Source organism: Xiphias gladius, chromosome 19 (assembly GCF_016859285.1).
Source record: "Xiphias gladius isolate SHS-SW01 ecotype Sanya breed wild chromosome 19, ASM1685928v1, whole genome shotgun sequence".
Lineage (NCBI taxonomy): Eukaryota > Metazoa > Chordata > Actinopteri > Istiophoriformes > Xiphiidae > Xiphias > Xiphias gladius.
The window spans coordinates 3,844,969-3,864,249 of NC_053418.1; the positions used below are offsets into that span (position 1 = coordinate 3,844,969).

The window sequence follows — 19,281 nt, forward strand, 5'->3', positions numbered from 1 at the left end:
CCCTTCGTGCATCCTTAAAAAGGTATGTCAAGTCCATATGACACATTGGTCAATAACGATCTAGTTCAGCGTGAGTATTTAAGGTAAACACAGGTTTTCTGACTAAGGCACATCAGTGGTGAAAGCGGCGTAACCCACACAGGGAAAAACTCTCTGAAAACAGGACTGTTTAAGTACAGCATCCCTCCTACAAAAAGTACTTCTCCATTTTTTTTCCCCCCCTTTTTTATTTCTCCGCCTATAAGCACGCTGCCACTCCCATATAATGTATAACTGTTCTCAGGTGCTGACCAAACACTTGAACCTCGGTATCTGTTTGAGCTCGTTATCAGCGAAGTCGCAGGTTCCACCACCAGCCGATTCTCTATATTAAACCAGATTCACATGGTGTTATTTTGCCCACATCAAAATTCTGCCAATTAAATCAATCACCCTGTTATATCCCTGAATGAGGATAAACAATTAATACAAGAGCTAATAGGACAATATTTTTCAGTAGTATTGTGTAAATAAATTTCAATCCTTCTCCATAAATATGAATTTAATCAGACCAATGCAAGATTTTTGTCACTGGATTCGTGTCAAACTAACTCCTCACCTTCATCTGTATTTAGCTTTCTTTATGATGCCTAGTTGTCATTACAAGATCTTGTCTAATCCAAGATCACAACCAAAAATTCAACTTTACACATCTGAAACAATCAATCAATCAATGTAACAATTAATCGATCAACAGAAAATTAATCAACAACTATTTTGATAATCAATTAATCATATAAGTAATTTTTTCTAGCTATAAGAACGCCATACAAAAAAAAAAAAAAAAAAAATGCCTGGTTCCAGTTTCACAATTGAGAGGATTTGCTGCTTTTCTTTGACTTATATGTCAGTACACTGAATATCTCTTGGGTTTAAGCAGCTGATTGGCAAAAAGACATTTGAAGACATCACCTTAGGTTTTAGGAAATTGTAAAAAGGTGTTTTTCACTGTTTTCTGACATTTTATAGACCAGTCATTTAACAGAAAAAATCTGCAAATTAATTACTTAATCATTTGTTGCACCCCTTCTTCACAGTTGTTTATTTAAGTAAACATTGCAAATATTCTCAGTTTCTACTTCCTCAAATGTGAAGATTTGCTGTTTTTCTGTTTTTATTAATATTATTTTGAAGTCAATATTTTGGGAGTTTTGATTGTTTGACAGACAAAACAAGACATCCGAAGGTGTCACCTTGGACATTTTTAGACATTTTGGTCATTTCATAGACTTAACAACCCAAAATGTTTGACAGATTTATCAGTAATGAAAATAATGGATGTGCGGCCTTAATACTATGAAAAATGTAGAGAAGAATGCTACAGCTGTTCACTTTCGCTTCAAAACTGCAGTGGGGAGGAAAAAAAAAAAAAAAAACAAAAAAAAAACCCCAACCACATCTGTTTATGACGGACTATAAACAACCTGTTTATGAAAGCATACTAGTGATTTGTAACTTATGCTGGTAATTTGGTACATTACATAGGACCCATGGTACTTCAAAGACAAAGAAAAGTTTATACAAAGGACAGAAAACAGTTTGTTTTACATGCAAATATGTTTCTTGTCTTTTCAGCACTTTAACACTGCACAACAGTCGCAGCTGCAGAAAAACATACTCAAAACATCAGAGACATAAGAACTGAAGAAGAAAGGTCCTCTCCTCAAGTTTGTCAGTGATGTAAATCATTCTTGCTTTGTACCTACATAAGCGTAACTTCACTTAAAGTGGTGAATGGTAAAATGGGCTGCACTTATATAGCGCTTTTTTTATAGTCTTTATCAACCACTTAAAGCGCTTTACACTACATGCAAAATTCACCCATTCACACACATACTGATGGCACAGCCATCCGGGGCAATTTGGGGTTCAGCAGCTTGCCCAAGGACACTCGAAATGTGGACTGGAGGAGCCAAGGATCAAACCATCAACCTTCCAGTTAAAGGATGATAGCACTCATGTGCTGATTTAAATGCAACTTCAATTTCTGCAAGCATACTTTGACATTAAAATGAGACCAAGAGATCCCATCAAAGCCATTTGACCACTTCTGCAAATTTTACTTTGCATAAAACTACTGTCATTGCCTGCCCCCCCCCCAAAACACAACAGCCATTGTATCTTATACTATAACTTAAACAGAAGGGTCTATCCTCATTTCAGTTAGGTGTCCTGAGAAATTTATGGATGCAGCAAGTGAAAGGCCAAAATGCAACAGCAGCAATAAAACACTTCTGTCAGGCCCTGATGATGAACACTGATATCAGCCTCAATGCAACAAGCAGCAGTGTGCGTGAATGTTTAACATGCTTGTTGAACCAGAAGTCATCGTTCTCATCTTGGCAAGCATAATCACCCAAATTACATCTCCTTCTGAATTGCACAACAGGATTTCAGAGTGTCAAGGCTCTCGTTCTCTCCCTCCCTCTCCCATTGGCTGTGGGGTGGTGGTACTGATGTCAGAGGCAGAGGGGTTGCCATGGAGATGGGCGTCACAGTGACATTTCAAGAGGACGGCTCATAGCAGGATGAAGCAGAGCATCAGCAATGGCTAAGAATCAGGAGGGTCAAGGAGTCGATGTCAAGATTAGAAGGAGTCAGACTCATCAGTAGGACGACAGGAATGACAAACCAAATTTCATTCGGATTTGCCGTTTATGATGAAATGTTAACTGGGGATGTGTTTATCATATATGAAATACATCAGTGATGGCCAATACCAATATTTGTTTCGGTAAGTTATACTTTGTTGCAAAGAATTCACTTTATTTCTCAACAATTAGTAAAACTATAAAATTAAATTCAAATAAAATCTCCTAAAGAGCTTTGTCACTTAAGTGAAAAAAAGAAACAAAAGCAAAAAGGGGCTGAAGCTATTTAGTCCAGTGAACTTCAGGTTTGTGTCCAACCAACAGTCCAAAAACCCAAAGATATTCAGTTTACTGTCACAGAAGTCTAAGGACACCATCAAATATTCACATCTCAGAAGATGAAACCAGACAATTTTTACATTTTGTCTTAACAAAAAAAAAAAAAAAAAAGAACTGCTCACGATGACTATCAAAACAGTTGCAGATTAGTTTTCTGTCGATTATTTTATTGACTATAGATCTAAAATGATTAATCTATTAATCGTAAAATAATCCAAAAAGAATTCAAATAAGTCTTAGTTGCACCCCTTAAACAAAAAAATACTGTTTTTACAACTTTACCTCTTAGGCAAAAATGGTTCCAAATAAAAATTAAAAAAAGGTTCATTTGAGTTCTAATGACGTGATCAGTTCATGTCGTATTGACTGTGACCCTGAGCTGTGAACAAAAAAACAAAAAAAACAAAAAAAAGTACTGCTCACATGATGTACGCTTTTTATAGCCTTCACTGTCTTTCAATTCGCGTTACAACGCACAGCAAATATGGCACCAAATCCACTTATATTGGTACTTCATGGTAAGGAAAAAAAAATCTAAATTCTTTACAGTCGATCACGTTGGGATGCACCAAGTGACCTTAAAAGGGAGATCAGGTATTGGCGATGACATAACCGGTCAACATTAAATACAGTTTCTTTTTCAGTTTCAGTATAAAGTGTAATGTTTCCTCCACCCAGTTACATTCATTTAGTTCTTGGTGCCACAGCAATTCCTGGCCTTGTGTTTCCTCACGTTACGAGGATTTCAAAGAGTTCCAAGCAATGATGCATACAGATGTTAAATTCAGGGAAAAGAAACCACTGATATTGGATCACTACTTGATATCGACAGGTACACTGAGCTGAGATATCAGAATCACTTCTAGTGATCAACCGATCCACCAGCAATAAACTAATGAAAAAAATGTTTCTAAGTAGAAGCAATGAGATGCCATCCCATTTTTTATGTTTCTTCCAAATTGCCATAGCTAAAAAGTGCAATCTGACCAACTTCCAACAATCTTTTTTGATATAAAACTTTTTATAAACAGGAGCCACCTCAGCAGCGTTCCCCCATGATCTAACTGTTCATGTGGGCGGGTTGAAAAGGCAGAGTATGCACCGGCAGTTTCTGAATACCATCACAGAGAGTGATACAGTATCTTGTGATTGTGTAAGCAGACTATGTGCACGAACTGAGGCTTGTGTTAAGAGGCTCCATGCACCACCAATCTGCGCAGCCCTCGGCCACTGGAAAGCTCTGACATGCAACAGCCTTACCGTTCAACAAGAGGCTATAGAAAACAAAAATAAGCCTACTCTGAAAGTGACACAGACATGCCTCACAGTCGACCGCCCTCTAAACATATGGTCAAACAAAAGCAGATTTTGTAATACAACATATCGTAACACAAACTCAAAACTTTGTAGAATAACATTCTGATTATTAGAACTTTCTTTGTACAAACAGCTTAGGACTCTGAAATTCACTTGTTCTATATCAACAATGGCTTCAGCTAACTTTAAATTCCTAAGAAACACCAACTATTTTTATCCTCGATCCCCTCTTGTCTTCTGTAGATTTGCACAATTATTAAACTAAAATCAATCACTGTAACTACAACTCTGGTGAAATTTCAATTGCGTACCTGCAGCTAAGAATGCTGACAAAATAATTTTATCCTGGTTAAATGCTCAAATTCTCCTTTCCAGTGCATTAGTCAATATCCGTTTTTGCGTGAAATATGGACAGAAACACAATCTATCATGTTTTAGCTTCTCAGAAAGACAAATAAAAGACACCTTCTATGAGAAAATACATGGAGGACCAAAAGCTATTGGAACAAAAGGTAACCCAGATTCTGGCTCTATAAACACACTAAAGAGGATTTTAAATCAAATGTTGGTGAGAGACAAATTATTTGAGAAGAATGCAAAGGAATGTTGCAGTCATGATAATTACCTATAGGATGGCACATCCCAGGGCTTGTAGTTTACGGGATACATTTCCATATTAATCCTTTCTTCCCAACTGAAACAGCAAACCACCAAGTTTGTATCTCTGATACAACATTGTACTCCCTAAGTGATCTTTTGATCTTGATCTTTTGTGTGATCGAGTTAGCTTTAGGACTGCACGTTAAGGGCTAGAAGGCAGCAGAAAGCCAGACATGGAGTGGAAATGGTGGAGAAGGTTAGTTAGTATTTCCTCGATATTTTATACACACACACACACACACACACACACACACACACACACACACACACACACACACACACTGTAATGTACATTTTGCCTCTAAACACCACCACAATGGATTTGAAATGAATGAAGCCATCGAGATGTGATAGATGTGTAGACTTTCAGATTTAATTCAAGGGGTTTAACAAAAATATTGCATTAACTGCGTAGGAATCACAGCTATATTTATACATAGTCCCTTAAAGGTGAAAGTCTACACTTCAGTGTTAAATGTGTGTTTATGCATAAAATATTTATAATAAAATATGAGCTTAAAGCCAGCTTTTCTGTCCCATAATGCTTGTTGAATGCAGCACCAAGTGAAGCGGTTTACAAGAGGGTAACACCAGTATACATACTGGTGCACAGCTATCACAAAAAAGCCTGATAAAGAACAACTTTCTGATGCAATTTAAAATTATTTGAGACACAAACCAAGGGGTGTCTATCAAGTACACACTGCGCCACTTTCTGTGGCTGCTGCAAATCGAAGCAACATGACCAACTGATTGAAAGCTACAGGTCCTAAGGAGAACAAAGCAAGACAAGTGCAAAGAGGTTGAGGCTGGGTTTTAAAAATCACCTGAAAAAAAAAAAAAAAAAAAAAAAGAATTTCTCCTTAGGAGCCTCAATTAATCACACTCCTAATCACAATCCTTGTTCAAATTTATGGTCAAAGAGTTTATGTTTTTGCATATTTAGTGTCACAGGATCCACTTACAAGTGAGAAGTTCTTGTAAAAGAAAGAAAAACTGGTCACATTTAATGGACATGAAGTTTTTGTAACCTGTCATTTGCCAGATCCCTGTAACCTTAGTCAAGCATAATGGACCTGTCTGTGCTTGTTGCTGTAATTTGTTATCCCTGATGCCGGAAATAGGAGATATTGTACTTTACATGCACAAATCAGTGTGTTTTGGGGTTGTTTCGTGTATGTGGTTGATATTATAACTCCTAATACACTATATCACTGTTCCCTTGGAAGATAATCAAGGCTCACATTTAAATGCACATTAGCGCAAGTTTTTGGTGTAACCTGGAGGGCTCTGTTCACACCTGCTCAGATGAATCCTACAAACTGGACTAAAACATTCCAGGGTTGAAATAAACTGGTCACAACATGTTTTTTCGTGAAAATGCCCTTAAAACACGTGGTATTCCAATCTGAATTAAACGTTCGGATTCATTCAAAAATATAATTGATAATATTTTGCTCTAGATAGCACCACCAAACAATTAGTTGGTCTGGTGTGGAACAAGGAAATCAAATCAAAAGATGCTTGATCATGAAGCAAACTGTAAAAGGGCAGAGTTTTAACTTTATGTGAGGGGAAAAAAAAAAACCAAAAAAAGTCTTCTGCTAGCGCATTTCACATTACCGGAAGACGCATTTCCAGTAACCAGAAAAAGAAAGTGCTGGGTAGCAAGCAGGAGCCCTGATGGCTAGCATAGGTGAACAGATTACGAAGAAAGCTAATCTTACAGAAACTGAAATGACATGAAAAGAAAGTTCAAGGAATAAAACGTCACAGTGCCACCCGCACAGCCTGTTTGACTGACAGTGAAAGTTGATGTGCAGAAACACCACAGCAATGAGGACCAAGCCTAAAAGTGAAAAAAAAAAAAACCCACAAGCTACCACTTGGAAAATATAAACACTGATTGTTAACTAAGAGGACGACATGTCCAGTTTTCCTCATAATAAAATGAAAATGAGAACATTGTGATCTAAGTTTGACTGTGTTAGCATGTTTAGTAAAAACTTAAACAGCTGCGTTCATTTTTGAGTTGAAATCAAGCCTTACGAGTGCCCAATCTGTATTTTCTTTTTCCCAGGATGGTTTCAACCTGTAGATCACAGTAAAGTCCACCAGTTCAAATACACCTCCATGTTCAGTCATTGTATAGGATTCCATGAATTATATCCAAAAATCTTGTTTGTTTTAGGGCTGCAAATGAGGATTATTTTCCCTTTTCGATGAACCTGTAGATTGTTTTCTAAATTAATCATTTTGGCTATAAAATGTCATTTCAATATCCTAAAACATTTTCAAATGGCTTTTGTTTTTGTACCAGGCAAATAGTGTAAACCCCAAAAATATTTGAATTACTTTCAATTAACACAAAAGCAGCTAATTCTCATAATAACTAGAGAGCAAAGTAATGCCTTCAGATTCATGCCTTTGCCTTTAAGTTTATTTTGTCTGGCTTACGTTGAAAAAAACCCAAAGCTGTTAAGTTTACAGTGATTAAAAGCAGCAAGTACTCACATTTGACAATCCAGAGACAGCAAATATTTGTATTTTACTTTTTAAATGACTTCAATGATTGATCAACTGTCATAATTGCACCCAATAGTGTTCGATAAAGTGTTCCGGCACTAGTATCGTCTGACACGATTTTCTGAAATCATTTTGATTTGAATTGCAGTTATGTCTCTCAGCTTCTAGCTGAGCATCACTTTACGTCTGTAAGCCCTCACTCTAATGTGGTATTGCCTCTTTTAAAGCCAGAGCAGCCTCACAGACAACTCCTTACAACTGAACAACCTTCCACCAGCAAGGCTTTAATGGTTAACAGCATTTTCTCTGGTCTGCTTCCCTGCAAGTACATCACGTACCAATCATTTGTTGATAGGAGATCATACAAGTGACAACCGTGGCTGTGTGCATTTGGCGGCATTTCCATTTTGCAGACATAAGGATGCTAAACAATCTGCTGTGGCCCTACTCTGTAGGCAGGCTGTGTGTCAAATCATTGTTCTCAGAAAACCCAGCTCCTCTCACCACAGAAGAAGAAAGAGCTACTCTGCTGTTGTTTGACACAAGGAAAATAAATTATGTAATACTGTACAGTTTGCACATCTAAGGTCAACAACATCACCACAGGCTAGAGAAAACAAGAAGATTTAGTGTTTGTGAAGGAGGAGAGTAGGATTTGACGTTAAAATTAAATCAACTTTTGTAATCTTTTGGGCTTAATTATCATAACGTGTACTGCAAATTTAGCACAATTAAGACAACGGTTCTGTGCTAGAAGGGGATCGAATCTATATATTGCAAAAAAAAGGGGGCGTAAATTGAGTTGTTGCGAGTATATCCTCCACCTCATCCCTGATAGCAGGTCAATCAGGTAGAAAATACTGCTTCCAGAGTGTATCTCGCCTTCTTCATATGGCGTGTAACCCAGCCATCAGCATCAGCTACTGAAGCAAATGTACCCCCCCACCACCTTTGAGGTACCCCTGCAACACATCTCCAGGTATATGATGCAAATCTGACCGACAAAACCTAAACATTGTGTACTCAGCTGCCACATGGAAATTTTATGATGGAGAAAAAGCAAGATGTAGGAGTATGCCATGGCTATAAATTCTCTGCTCATTACGACTGGCTCTGTACAGAAAGGGCTATTACACTAGTTTAAGAGATAAAAGACACTATTCAGTTCAGTAAAAAAAAAAAAAAAAAAAAAAATCTATGTTCATTTAAAGTGGAGGATTGAACACACCCTGTCGGGTGCCTGTTGTAGAAGCGCTGCCGACAAAAACAGCTGATTTGTTCATTCTATAAACTGTATTTTACTTTTAAGAGCAGGACATGCGATAAAACCGGAGTTAAAGAGAATGCAAACGGTTTTGAGCGGAAGACTAACTAAATAAAACACACTTCAGAGTTAAGTACAATGACTTCTAGTCTGCGATCATTGCAACGCAAAACACACCGAATAGGAGTTCAAAAAAAAATACACTAATTCAGCTGTGATTTCATCCGTTTTCCCGACCAACGGACACCCTGGTCATTTAGCTAATGACACTGTTGCTTGCTAGCGAAAACACAACATTATTTTTCTGTATTTAACGTAAAAAAGAGATGCAAGTTAGCTAACGTTATGTGGGGCTAAAACGGAGAGGGGGGGAAACTCTTTTCGGCGTGTAAAAAAAATAAGCCGTGTAAGTAAACAGACTCTTCGGGTACACTTACCACACCATCCCGTAGGCTCCTTCCCCGATGTAGGAGAGGTTGCTGTACCGAGGCCCGACGTCGAAGGCCTGCCCGCGGACGAGCTCCGTTCCCGGCCCGGGGCTGGGGCCGCAGCCAGCAGGGGCAGACACCGCAGCTGTCGCCATTATGAGGACTGGCTTTTTACAAGGATATCAATTTTTAAAAAAAAAAAAAAAGAAAGAAAAAAAAAAAAAGAAAAGAAAAAGGAGCAACTAAGATTAGATAATATAAGTGTCTGTGTGTGTGTATGTGTGTTTATATCCGTCGTCGCTGTGACTGCAACAGGGTTTACGGTGTGGCGGAGGCCTTCGCGACGTGTGGTGTTTTTTTTTTTCTTTCCGTTAACGTGTGTTCGGAGCGACCACACCGCTGCTGGGCTGTCGCAGGCAGGAGCGAGCAGCGGAGAGGTAGCTGCTGCAGGAAATAACGGAGGCGGTCATGTGATCTGGTGTTTTCTTCTTCTTCTTCTTCTTCTTCTTCTTCTTCTTCTTTTTTTTCTTTTCTTTTTTTTTCCCCCCAACAATGTTTTTAAAATGTAGTTAGTTTACTTATTTTTATATTTACTTATTTATTTGTGTATGACCAGTGTTGCCTTCAGGTACTGCTCCGACTCGGTAGCTCAAGAAAAATGTCAGATGGTGCAATCCTTTTAGGCGCCAATAGTGAACTGAGGATGCTGTCAAAATTAAAGCCGTGAATAGTTTTTATTTATTAATTAACCTCAAAGTGCAGCAAACATGAACCCTAAACCCTAAATCAAATCACCAGTTCTCCTCGGTGCACTTGTACACAGCTTTTTCAAGGTACTTGGCAGGTAGGCTGTTCCAAGCACCTTGGAGAAGTGGCCATAGGTTCTTCTGTGGATCCAGGCTGTCTCGGTGTCTTCTGTCTCTTCATGTAATCCCACGTTGACTCCATGATGTTGAGATCAGGCTCGTTGTCATGCTGCAGAATGAATTTGGGACGTATTGATGGATGAAAATCTAAAGTGCCTAAACCTTTTGAATTGTCGTAAAACACAGATTTTAAACAACTCCAATTATTGGTCTTTGGGAGAGAAAACCGAGGCAAGAATTAAAATTATTACCCATGCAGTCCATTCACAAAATGGCTATCATAAGTACTCAGAGCAATTTCTCTGGCTATGGACTTACCACCATCCATGGCCCTATCAACCTGCTAAGGTTCCCCGAAGGGTCCCATCAAGGCTTGGTCGCATCACTTACGCGGTACCTATACAAATATTGGCTCTGTTTCCTGTTCTTTTCCGTTGAGGCCGGAACGACGGACAAACTCAAGTGAGAATTTCCTGTTCTCCCACGATCTCCAGCCGGCTTCACCTGTCACTTTTCACCTTTGTTCAGCTTTGACGGAGCAAATGTTCTCGGTCTGCCAACAGAGACACTGCTGCACTGTGTTTGCAAATCATTCTTGCGTGTTTTATCACCACATTTAGTACATTATCACACTGCCAGACGACAAACAGTAGCATCGCTATCGTACACTCTTTACACTGTCCACACCAGTGTACTTTCTCACCTGTGCTCAACCTCCCAACTGGGATCAGTGGTTTTGGAAAGTTACAGGAATGGTCAGACGTAGCCCCCCTAGTCTGATGTCAGAAAGGTGTGGGTTAATTAAAGTAAAATACTTAAGTATTAGTCCTTTAAGTTAAGTAGAAGTAATAATACCACACTGTAAAAATACAAAATTTTAACTAAAAGTCCTGCATTTAAAATGTTACTCAAGTAAAAGTATCTAAGTATAATCAGGAAAATGGTATTGAAGTATTAAAAATATAAGTACTCAACGTAGAAAAATGGCCCCTGTGACTGTTTGACTATCATATATTATATAGATCATTATTATTATTACCTTAATGTAAAAGCAGAAGTTTACTGTTGTGCTTGGTTGAGGGGGAGATCATTTTTAACTGTTCTGTTTAGGACTGCAATTGGTGTTTATTTTCAATATGGGTTAATTTGCAGATTATTTTTTAATTAATCAATTGATTGTTTGTAAAATTTCAGAAAGCAGTGATAAATGCTCGTTACAGTTATCCAGAGCCCAAAGTGACACTGTCACAATGCTAAACTACTACTGTTAGCTAGTTTGAATTATAACAAAGCATCATCTTTTATAAGCTCTACATAGATTTTGCGTACAAGCATTATATAGTATCAAGTTACTAAAGCTCTCAAATAATTGTAGCGTAGTGAAAAGTACAACATTTCTCTCTGAATTGTAGTTGAGAAGACGCTTTAAGTGGTATAAAAAGAAAATACTTGTGTAAAGTACGAGGGGTGATTGAGAAGTTTGTGGCCTAAAGTAGAGGGAGATGAGTTATACAGCTCTCGTCCAGTTCAACTCTTTGAGTGATTATGCAGAAAGTTTGTAGTTAATAACTTTTGTGGTATTTCTGTTTCAGGTAATTGAAAATTGCTTGTCAGCACTGTCTGAGAAAATAGACAACATCGATCTTGGTGCAGTCATTTGCTACTTCAGTCTCAATTGCTCATCAGCCAAGGAGGTCCACAAGGACATGGTGCCAACACTAGGGGAGGGTGCCCCTTCTTACAGAATGGTGAAGAAGTGAACTGCTGAATTCAAAAAAGACCTTGGTCTCCAGGAGATATTGACTCTTCTTTGATATGGAAGAAGTCCAAACAAAGGGGTGAGAGACCTTCGCCTACTGGAGACGTGAGCCCTTCCACCATCTGGGAGGAGCATGGACGAAGGGGCGATAGCCCTTCATCCTGTGGAGACACCCTTCCTTCTACGAACATGAAAGAGCATGAACAAAGGGGTGATAGACCTTTGTCTATTGAAGACATCAGCCCTTCCACCATCTGGAAGGTTCACTGACGAAGGGGCAAGAGACCTTCATCGTGTGGAGACACCTTCCCTTCTACGATCATGAAGGAGCACAGACAAAGGAGTGAGAGCCCTTCGTCTTGTGGACACAACAAGCCTTCAATGATCAATAAAGACAAATGGGTGAGAGCCCTTCATCTTCTGAAGATGATGAACCTTCTACCACCTCAAGGGATCCTGGACAGAGGGGTGAGAGCCCTTCGTCTTCTGAAGACAACGGGCCTTCTACCAGCTGGAGGCAGCACAGATGAAGGGGTGAGAGCCCTTTGTCTTGTGGAGACACCAACCCTTCTACGATCATTAAGGCACAGAGACGAAGGGGTGAGAGCCCCTGGTCTTCTGGAGATGATGAACCTTCTACCACCACGAAGCATCCCAGACGGAGGGGTGACAGCCCTTTGTCTTATGAAGACAAAAAACCATCTACCACCTGGAGGCAGCACGGACAAAGGGGTGACAGCCCTTTGTCTTGTGGAGACGATGAACCTTCTACCATCCTGAAGGATCCCAGATATCTTCGTTTATGGGAGGAAAAAGACAAGGAAACGCGGAGGAGGATGATCAACGATTTATCCATGGATGGGCAGGAAGAAAAGGAGGAGAGGATAAGACAGGAATGTGAACAGCAACTGGAGCATGAGGAACATGACCGTTGGATGGAGAAACAAGAAAAGAGGAGAATGGCCCAGGAGTTGGCCAGGAGAAACAAGGTAAGAGAAAGACAGGAAAGGAATGGACAAAAGAGGAAGGAGAGAGAAAGAAAAACAAGAGACAGAGGTGCGCAAAAGACAGGACAGGGAGATAAAGGAGAGAAAGGAGTGGCAGGAAAAACAAGGAAAGCAGTGGGTGTGGTGGGTAGAATGCAAGAGAAAAATTTGGCAAAAGGAGGACAGGAGAAGCAGGAGAGGGAAAGACAGAAAAAGGAGATAAATGGATAGAGAGGTGGGAGAAAAAGGAAAAGAGAGGAAGGAATATTGAGAAGAGGGAGAGAGATAGACAGGAGAGGGAGGAGATAAAAAGAGAGAAAAAGATGGAGATAGAACTACAGAGGGAGGAGAAAAGGGAGAGAGAAAGTCCAAAAAGGAAGAGAAAGAGAAAGAGCAGAGGGAGAAAAAGGAGAGAGATGGCCTGGAGAAGGATAATAATGTAGCATAATGTAACATAACTTAATCTATCTTTACCTAACATTAGTTAAACTAATCTAACCTAAACCATCCCTAAAGTGAGGTGCAGCACGTGTCTCACAGTGACCCATATAGCGTTGCATGTGCGTAGCCCTTGACATTGAAGGACGTGCGGCTGAAGCGGACTTTTGAGATCTTTAAGAAGCTACACGCTAACCGTACAGGCCCTCCTTCGGACTCTCATGAATTTCCTGAATTAATCAGACAAATTGCTTCACAAACTACAAACGGGTGGAGAACAACGCCTACAGCGCGTTGCATTGCCTTTGTCTCTGCAAGTCAAACCTTGATTCCAAGTCACCTGCGGTCACCATGGAAGCCGCGGTAGGGAAGGTGCATTTGACAGATCAGACATTTTATTGCACAATTTGAGCTGGATAAAAGTTTCAAATAAAGAGGCAAGTATGGAATACTGGTTTGGCCTATGGTGGGTAAGATCCCCCCTCCAGAACTTCGGGTCAACCTAAGGCAGGCACAGCCACGACTACTTGGCCTAGTTGCCATTGTGGGCAGGCACGCTGTGCCGCACTTTGTCTCACGTTGTTGCACAAGAACTCAAGACTTGATTTTGTAGGAGATGGAAAATCCGACAGAGAAGAATTATGCGGTTTTGAGGAGGGTGTTGTTTGCCTTGTCTAAAATGGTTCATGTTTATTTATACTTGGGATTGAGAGAGACGTCCTATCACTGACCTCTAATACACCATCATAGTCTGATGCCCTCCTAAATGGAAAAACAAAAAAACAAAAAAAAAAGTTGATAATGGGCAGACTCAAGAATGAACTGCATGACACCTATATATGAGGACTATAGTAACATGAAAATATGGTACTTAGACTAAAACATAACTACCTGCCAAACCTTGAAATATTTGTTTTAGAAAAGTGGCACTATCAGCCTCAAGGATGAGAAATGTGTAGGGTCTGACATGCAGATTCCCCCTCAATCTTGATCTTTTTTTAATCACAAATGCAACTTATTTTAATTATTTGTTATCATTACTTCTACTACTGCTGCTGCTGCAGTTGCTGATATATTTGCAAATATAGAGACAGATCCGTAAACCCAACGTTAACATGTATAGGGGGCTTCCTAATAGGCCAGAGACAACATAAACCGACCCAGCGCTATGTCTGGTAAGCAATATCTTCTCTCAATGTTCCGTACTAACTCAACTCATTGAACATCCCAGTTGCAATACTCAGTACTTCTATGCAAAAGAGAAAATGGGGTAGGACACACGTGTTTTAAAATCTGGTGACAGAAAATACACCAGTTATCCAGGTTAAAGGTTGCTCAACAGTATATTCTAGTGAAGTGTGGTCATATGAATAATCACACTTTTCAGGACACTGAAATAAATAAATGATAACAGTGTCAGCTGAAGGTAAGTTTTTGAAATTCTTTAAGTAGAGTAATTAATCCTCACTGCCTACATGACCAAAAGACAGTTAAAACTTTTCTGCACATTAACATATTGCAGAATTAGTAGTGCCATAAGTATATTATTATATTAACTGGAAAATTTCGTATCACTATATATATACATATATATATATATATATGCACACCTGACAACCATCCACCGCAACTTCCTTCCTCAGAGGTTTTCACACTACTACTACATCACACTACTTCTGCATTTCTGTTAAACGTAAACAAACATGGTTGGACAGTTGTCCCTTTCGGTTTCCTAGGGTCTTTCAGGTGGCTGCCGAAGCTTAGATAGGTGGTTGCTACATACAAACTATTAAGGATGGTAACTCGTCACGAGGGGTAAACTGTATGATGACTGTTTAATTATTATACTTGCTGCTCTATCTCACACAAATGTGAAATGTTAAGATTTTCTGCGTCCTTCAAAACTTGAAGGATTACGCTGTATGTCTCTGCTGCCTCAAGAACGCTGTATTACTTCCTAGTCCACTGTCATTTTATCAAGGCACTCCTGACACCCTGTCCCTGTCCACAACATCAGTGACCTCTGCCACAAAGGTGGGCAAACCTCCTTATGAGCTCTGCCTTGTCCACAAAAGGGTGTGTTGGTCATTCAAATGTTCTACCCATCTCCTGATTATCTCTCGGTCGTGGTCAGTAGCTCTTCTGCCTCTGCTGTGAACAGTCCAGAAAAAAGCTTTTCCGAGGCCTCTGACAAATTGCCACAACCTGCTATACACTTCCTCGGTCCTTCTCCTCCGATCTTCAGCCCTTAGTTCTTCTCTTCTGCTGAGAACAACCTGGAAACGTCTTTACTTATTGTTCTTAATTCTAACTGACTGTGGCTTCCTCGAAACCCAGCGAAAGCTACAGTCCTCATAGCCTGCTGAAACCATAACAAAACTCTGCACCGGTTTAGTTCAAACAGCCCATTCCTTAAAGGTAAGTTTTAAACAAAAAGAAATCGCGGTGTGTCTCCACTGGCCGTGGATCCAGACAATAGCATATTGCTCCTGTGTCCGCTGCCATGCTAATCAATCTTCATCAGACATTACCTTAGAAAAAACCATCTCCCACATGTACGATCACGTACAGTCTTGCTATTTGCGTGTGATTCTTGCTCGGCTAAATCTCCTCCCCTACTGAGATCTGCCAGGACAGAGCTCTACCTCATGTCCTTCAGTCTTTTTGCCTGCAAAGACCATAAAACAAAATCTACACAGACTTAGTCCAAGAGAAGTCATTGACAGTTTAAACAAACACATTTTGAAAAACTCTGTGCTCCGTGTCTCCACTGCATATGAAAATTGATTTGTCCAAAAACTGGAAAGGCCTGAAAAAACCTAACCATTGCCTTACCTAATTGTAACCTGGTTATCAGTTTGTCAAACCCTTAAGTTTAAGTCCTTCTAGCCTCCTGACAACAAAACAAAACTCTGTTCTGATTTACATCGTAGTCCAACCCCGTCAAAGGGCCACAAAGGGCGCGTTGGTCGTTTTAATGTTCCTCACCCTGTCCGATATTATCTGTAGCCAGTGTCAGTAGTGAATCTCCCCGGCGGACAAAACCTCCCACTCCTCATAGTTTACCTGATCCTGTTTCTAGCTTGCTCAATCTGCTCCCACAGCCCACCTGCTGCTCCAGCAACCACAGAGGCTACCATGGCAAACACTGATCTGGTTTAAATCAGGCAAAGCTGATGAAATATGAATAGAGTAGACACCCGACTCTTATCCTACTCGGTTCTATGTCACCCTCCTGCCTGTACATCTAAGCCTCCTCTGACAGATGTTAAGATTTTGTAAATAACTTTGTGAGCAAAGAGGATGAATTAAACTGCACGTCCCTCCTGAATCCAGACAAAAGAATTTTGCTCCTGAGTCCCATGAATTGCTAACCAATCCTGGCTAGATCTTAATCTAACTTTACAAAATACAGTCAATCAAATATAATGACACATTTAATAATCATCGATCTTCTTATAACTGAGCTTTGCTCGGCTAGACCTCCAGTGGAAGTCAGTCGTTTCCTACTGCCTCATGTTCCTCGGTCATCTGAGGGTTTTACCTGGACCTGTGTGAAGCCTCTTGAGTTCTCTCAACACCACAGGTTTAGCTTCTGCAACCGGTTAACCGCTAATGCTGCACCAGCCAGAGCATCCTGCCTCGAGATGATGATGAAGATTAAAATGAATTAGAAAAAAAATAACAGTCCTGTCAATTGCAGAGGTTATATTTTTGCAAAAATTTGTAAGTCAATGCACTTTATCGAGTAAATTAAGAAGCTGTTATTCCAATCCTCAGTTTATAATTTGGTACAAAATTATATCTAGGTTTATTTGGGGTGGGAAGAGACCTAGATTCAGATATGAAACTCTCTAGTATGGGTGAAGTATGGTGTGGGTCTCTGGTATGGGTCCTCCGAAAAAGGAAGAAGTGCTATTATGCTGCTCAGCTAAGACCTGTCCAATGTTGGTTCCATCCAGATTTAGAGCACAGTGGAAAGGTGTTGAAAAAGTGTATATGTTAGACTTGTGGTTTCAAAATATTAAAAGGGTATAAGATTCGGAAAGATATAAATATAATAAAAATTGGTAGCAAGTTCAAACCAGCTCAATATGACAAAGGATATGAAGAGAAACAGCTTGGTGTTTGAGAGCTGGAGAGTCTCCAAACTCTAAAATGAAAATATGATGTGGGGACACATGAATTCTGCAGATACCTTCATCTAAGGGATTATCACAGCAAAGATGTCGAAGCATATCTCTCCGGGGAAGTGAATGGTGTCCTCCATATCATAATCAAAGCATATAAGGAAAGTAACATAAGAATAATTTCAGCATTGTATTAAGAATTGAATATTAGTGATAAACGTTCAGCTAAATTTAAAAAAAGAGAAACGGGGAAAAGAGCTTAAAGGCTGAAGTTTCAGATGATGATTGGCAAAACATGTGGAAAATACACCAAACGTCCACCAGTTCATGGACGTGGAAGGAATTCACCTGGAAAAATCTGATCTTCTTACACCGAAGGTGAAAAGTGAACGGTTACATAGACGTCAGAAATGTTGGAGAGAGTGTGGATCATTCGATGTTGATCACTCACATATTTTTCGGTAAGGTCGGTAAATAACAGTTTTTTTAAATGGCATGTAAAGCGCTACAGCAAATGCGAGGTTTCAGGATCCCCACGAGTTGTTTGGTACTTTATCTTCGGGGGAAAGCGTGATGGGAAGCGGCAGACAGCTGATTAAAATACTGTTGGTAGCAAGTAAAAAAGCTTTTACAGGAAGCAGTGACTTACAATCACTGAAGAAATCTTCTGAGAGGAAAAACTGACACCTACCTTGAGTCTACAAGAAGCACAACCAGGAGAACAACGGGAACACGGACATAGTACAAGACTCAAAATATCGACATCAGAGTGGAGCTGCCAATTCATCCATCAACAGCAAAGAATGGATGATGAAAAGAATGGGAACGAATTTCCCAAACAGTTTTTGTTTTCTGTTACTACCATTGATTAATGTTGCGTATCTTTTGAAAATAAAGGCTTAGAAAGTTTTCCGTACACTTGTGGGTGTGCATGTGTATGTGAAGGCGGCTTCTAAAACAGAAATAACGCAAAAATCCCATGACCTCGCATCACACTGGTCCCTGAACAGGTCTGATGAGAATGAAGACGGTGTAAGTGGAAACGCTGCAGACCTCGGTTTCCACCTCCATCACCACAACACCAAATGAGGGGTCATCTTTTGGAAGAATGGGGTTAGTTACCCCGGGCCCAGATCAAAATCCTTAGGGGCCCCGAGGCTAAAGTTGTTGTTGGACTTCTACTGACCCTGACTATACGTGACAGTCTCATCGTTGCCTTAGGCAGCCAGAGACCAACCACTGCTCTGGAGCTGAAATGATCAGCTGATTGATCAATTAGTCGTTTGAGAGAAAATTCATTGGCAATTGTGATCACTGATTAATTGTTTAAGTCTTTTTTTAAAGGAAAATTGGTTAAAAAAAATACACAAGTTCCAGCTTTTCAAATGTGAATATTTTCTAGTTTTCTGATATCCATGATAGTAAACTGAATAACTTTGGGTTTTTACTGTTGGTCAGACAAAGCAATACATTTGAAGATGTTACCTTGGACTTGTGATGTTTTTTTGTTTTTTTTTTAACTGTTTCCTAAAATTTAATTTTCTAACCTGAATGTTTAATTAATTATAAGTTAATTGTCAGACTAATAAATAGGTAACGAAAAAATAAAATAAAAATAAAATAATACGTTTAAATAATAAGATTCAGTAATGAAGGTCCCATCTTAGCTGATGCTGCCCTTTAGTGGTTCAAGTCCATAAACAGCACAACCATTTGACACTAGTCTATAGTGAGCCCGGGGACCTCGGGGCCCCTGAGGGTCTTGCGCCCCAGGGGCAGGTGCCCACTTTGCCGGGCTGGTAATCCAGCTTTGAATCCCCCCAGTTCAACAGTCTTGGAGAATCTATGCCCAGGGGGCACCGAAGCCTTTATGGAGGCTTATGTTGAAGCAACACCATAATAGAACCCTTTATACTGGGGTTTATTTCTCAGATATAA

At 39.8% G+C, this 19,281-nt stretch overlaps 1 protein-coding gene across 1 annotated transcript in view; it reads right to left on the reverse strand.

Moving 5' to 3' along the window:
• Positions 1–9,333, reverse strand: part of mapk1 (mitogen-activated protein kinase 1) — a 33,154-nt gene extending 23,821 nt beyond the window's left edge. The window contains exon 1 of the mRNA XM_040155105.1: positions 9,174–9,333. Coding sequence (XP_040011039.1) covers positions 9,174–9,319 — 146 coding nt within the window. The 5' untranslated portion in view covers positions 9,320–9,333. The remainder of the gene's footprint in view (positions 1–9,173) is intronic.
• Positions 9,334–19,281: the final 9,948 nt, after the last annotated feature.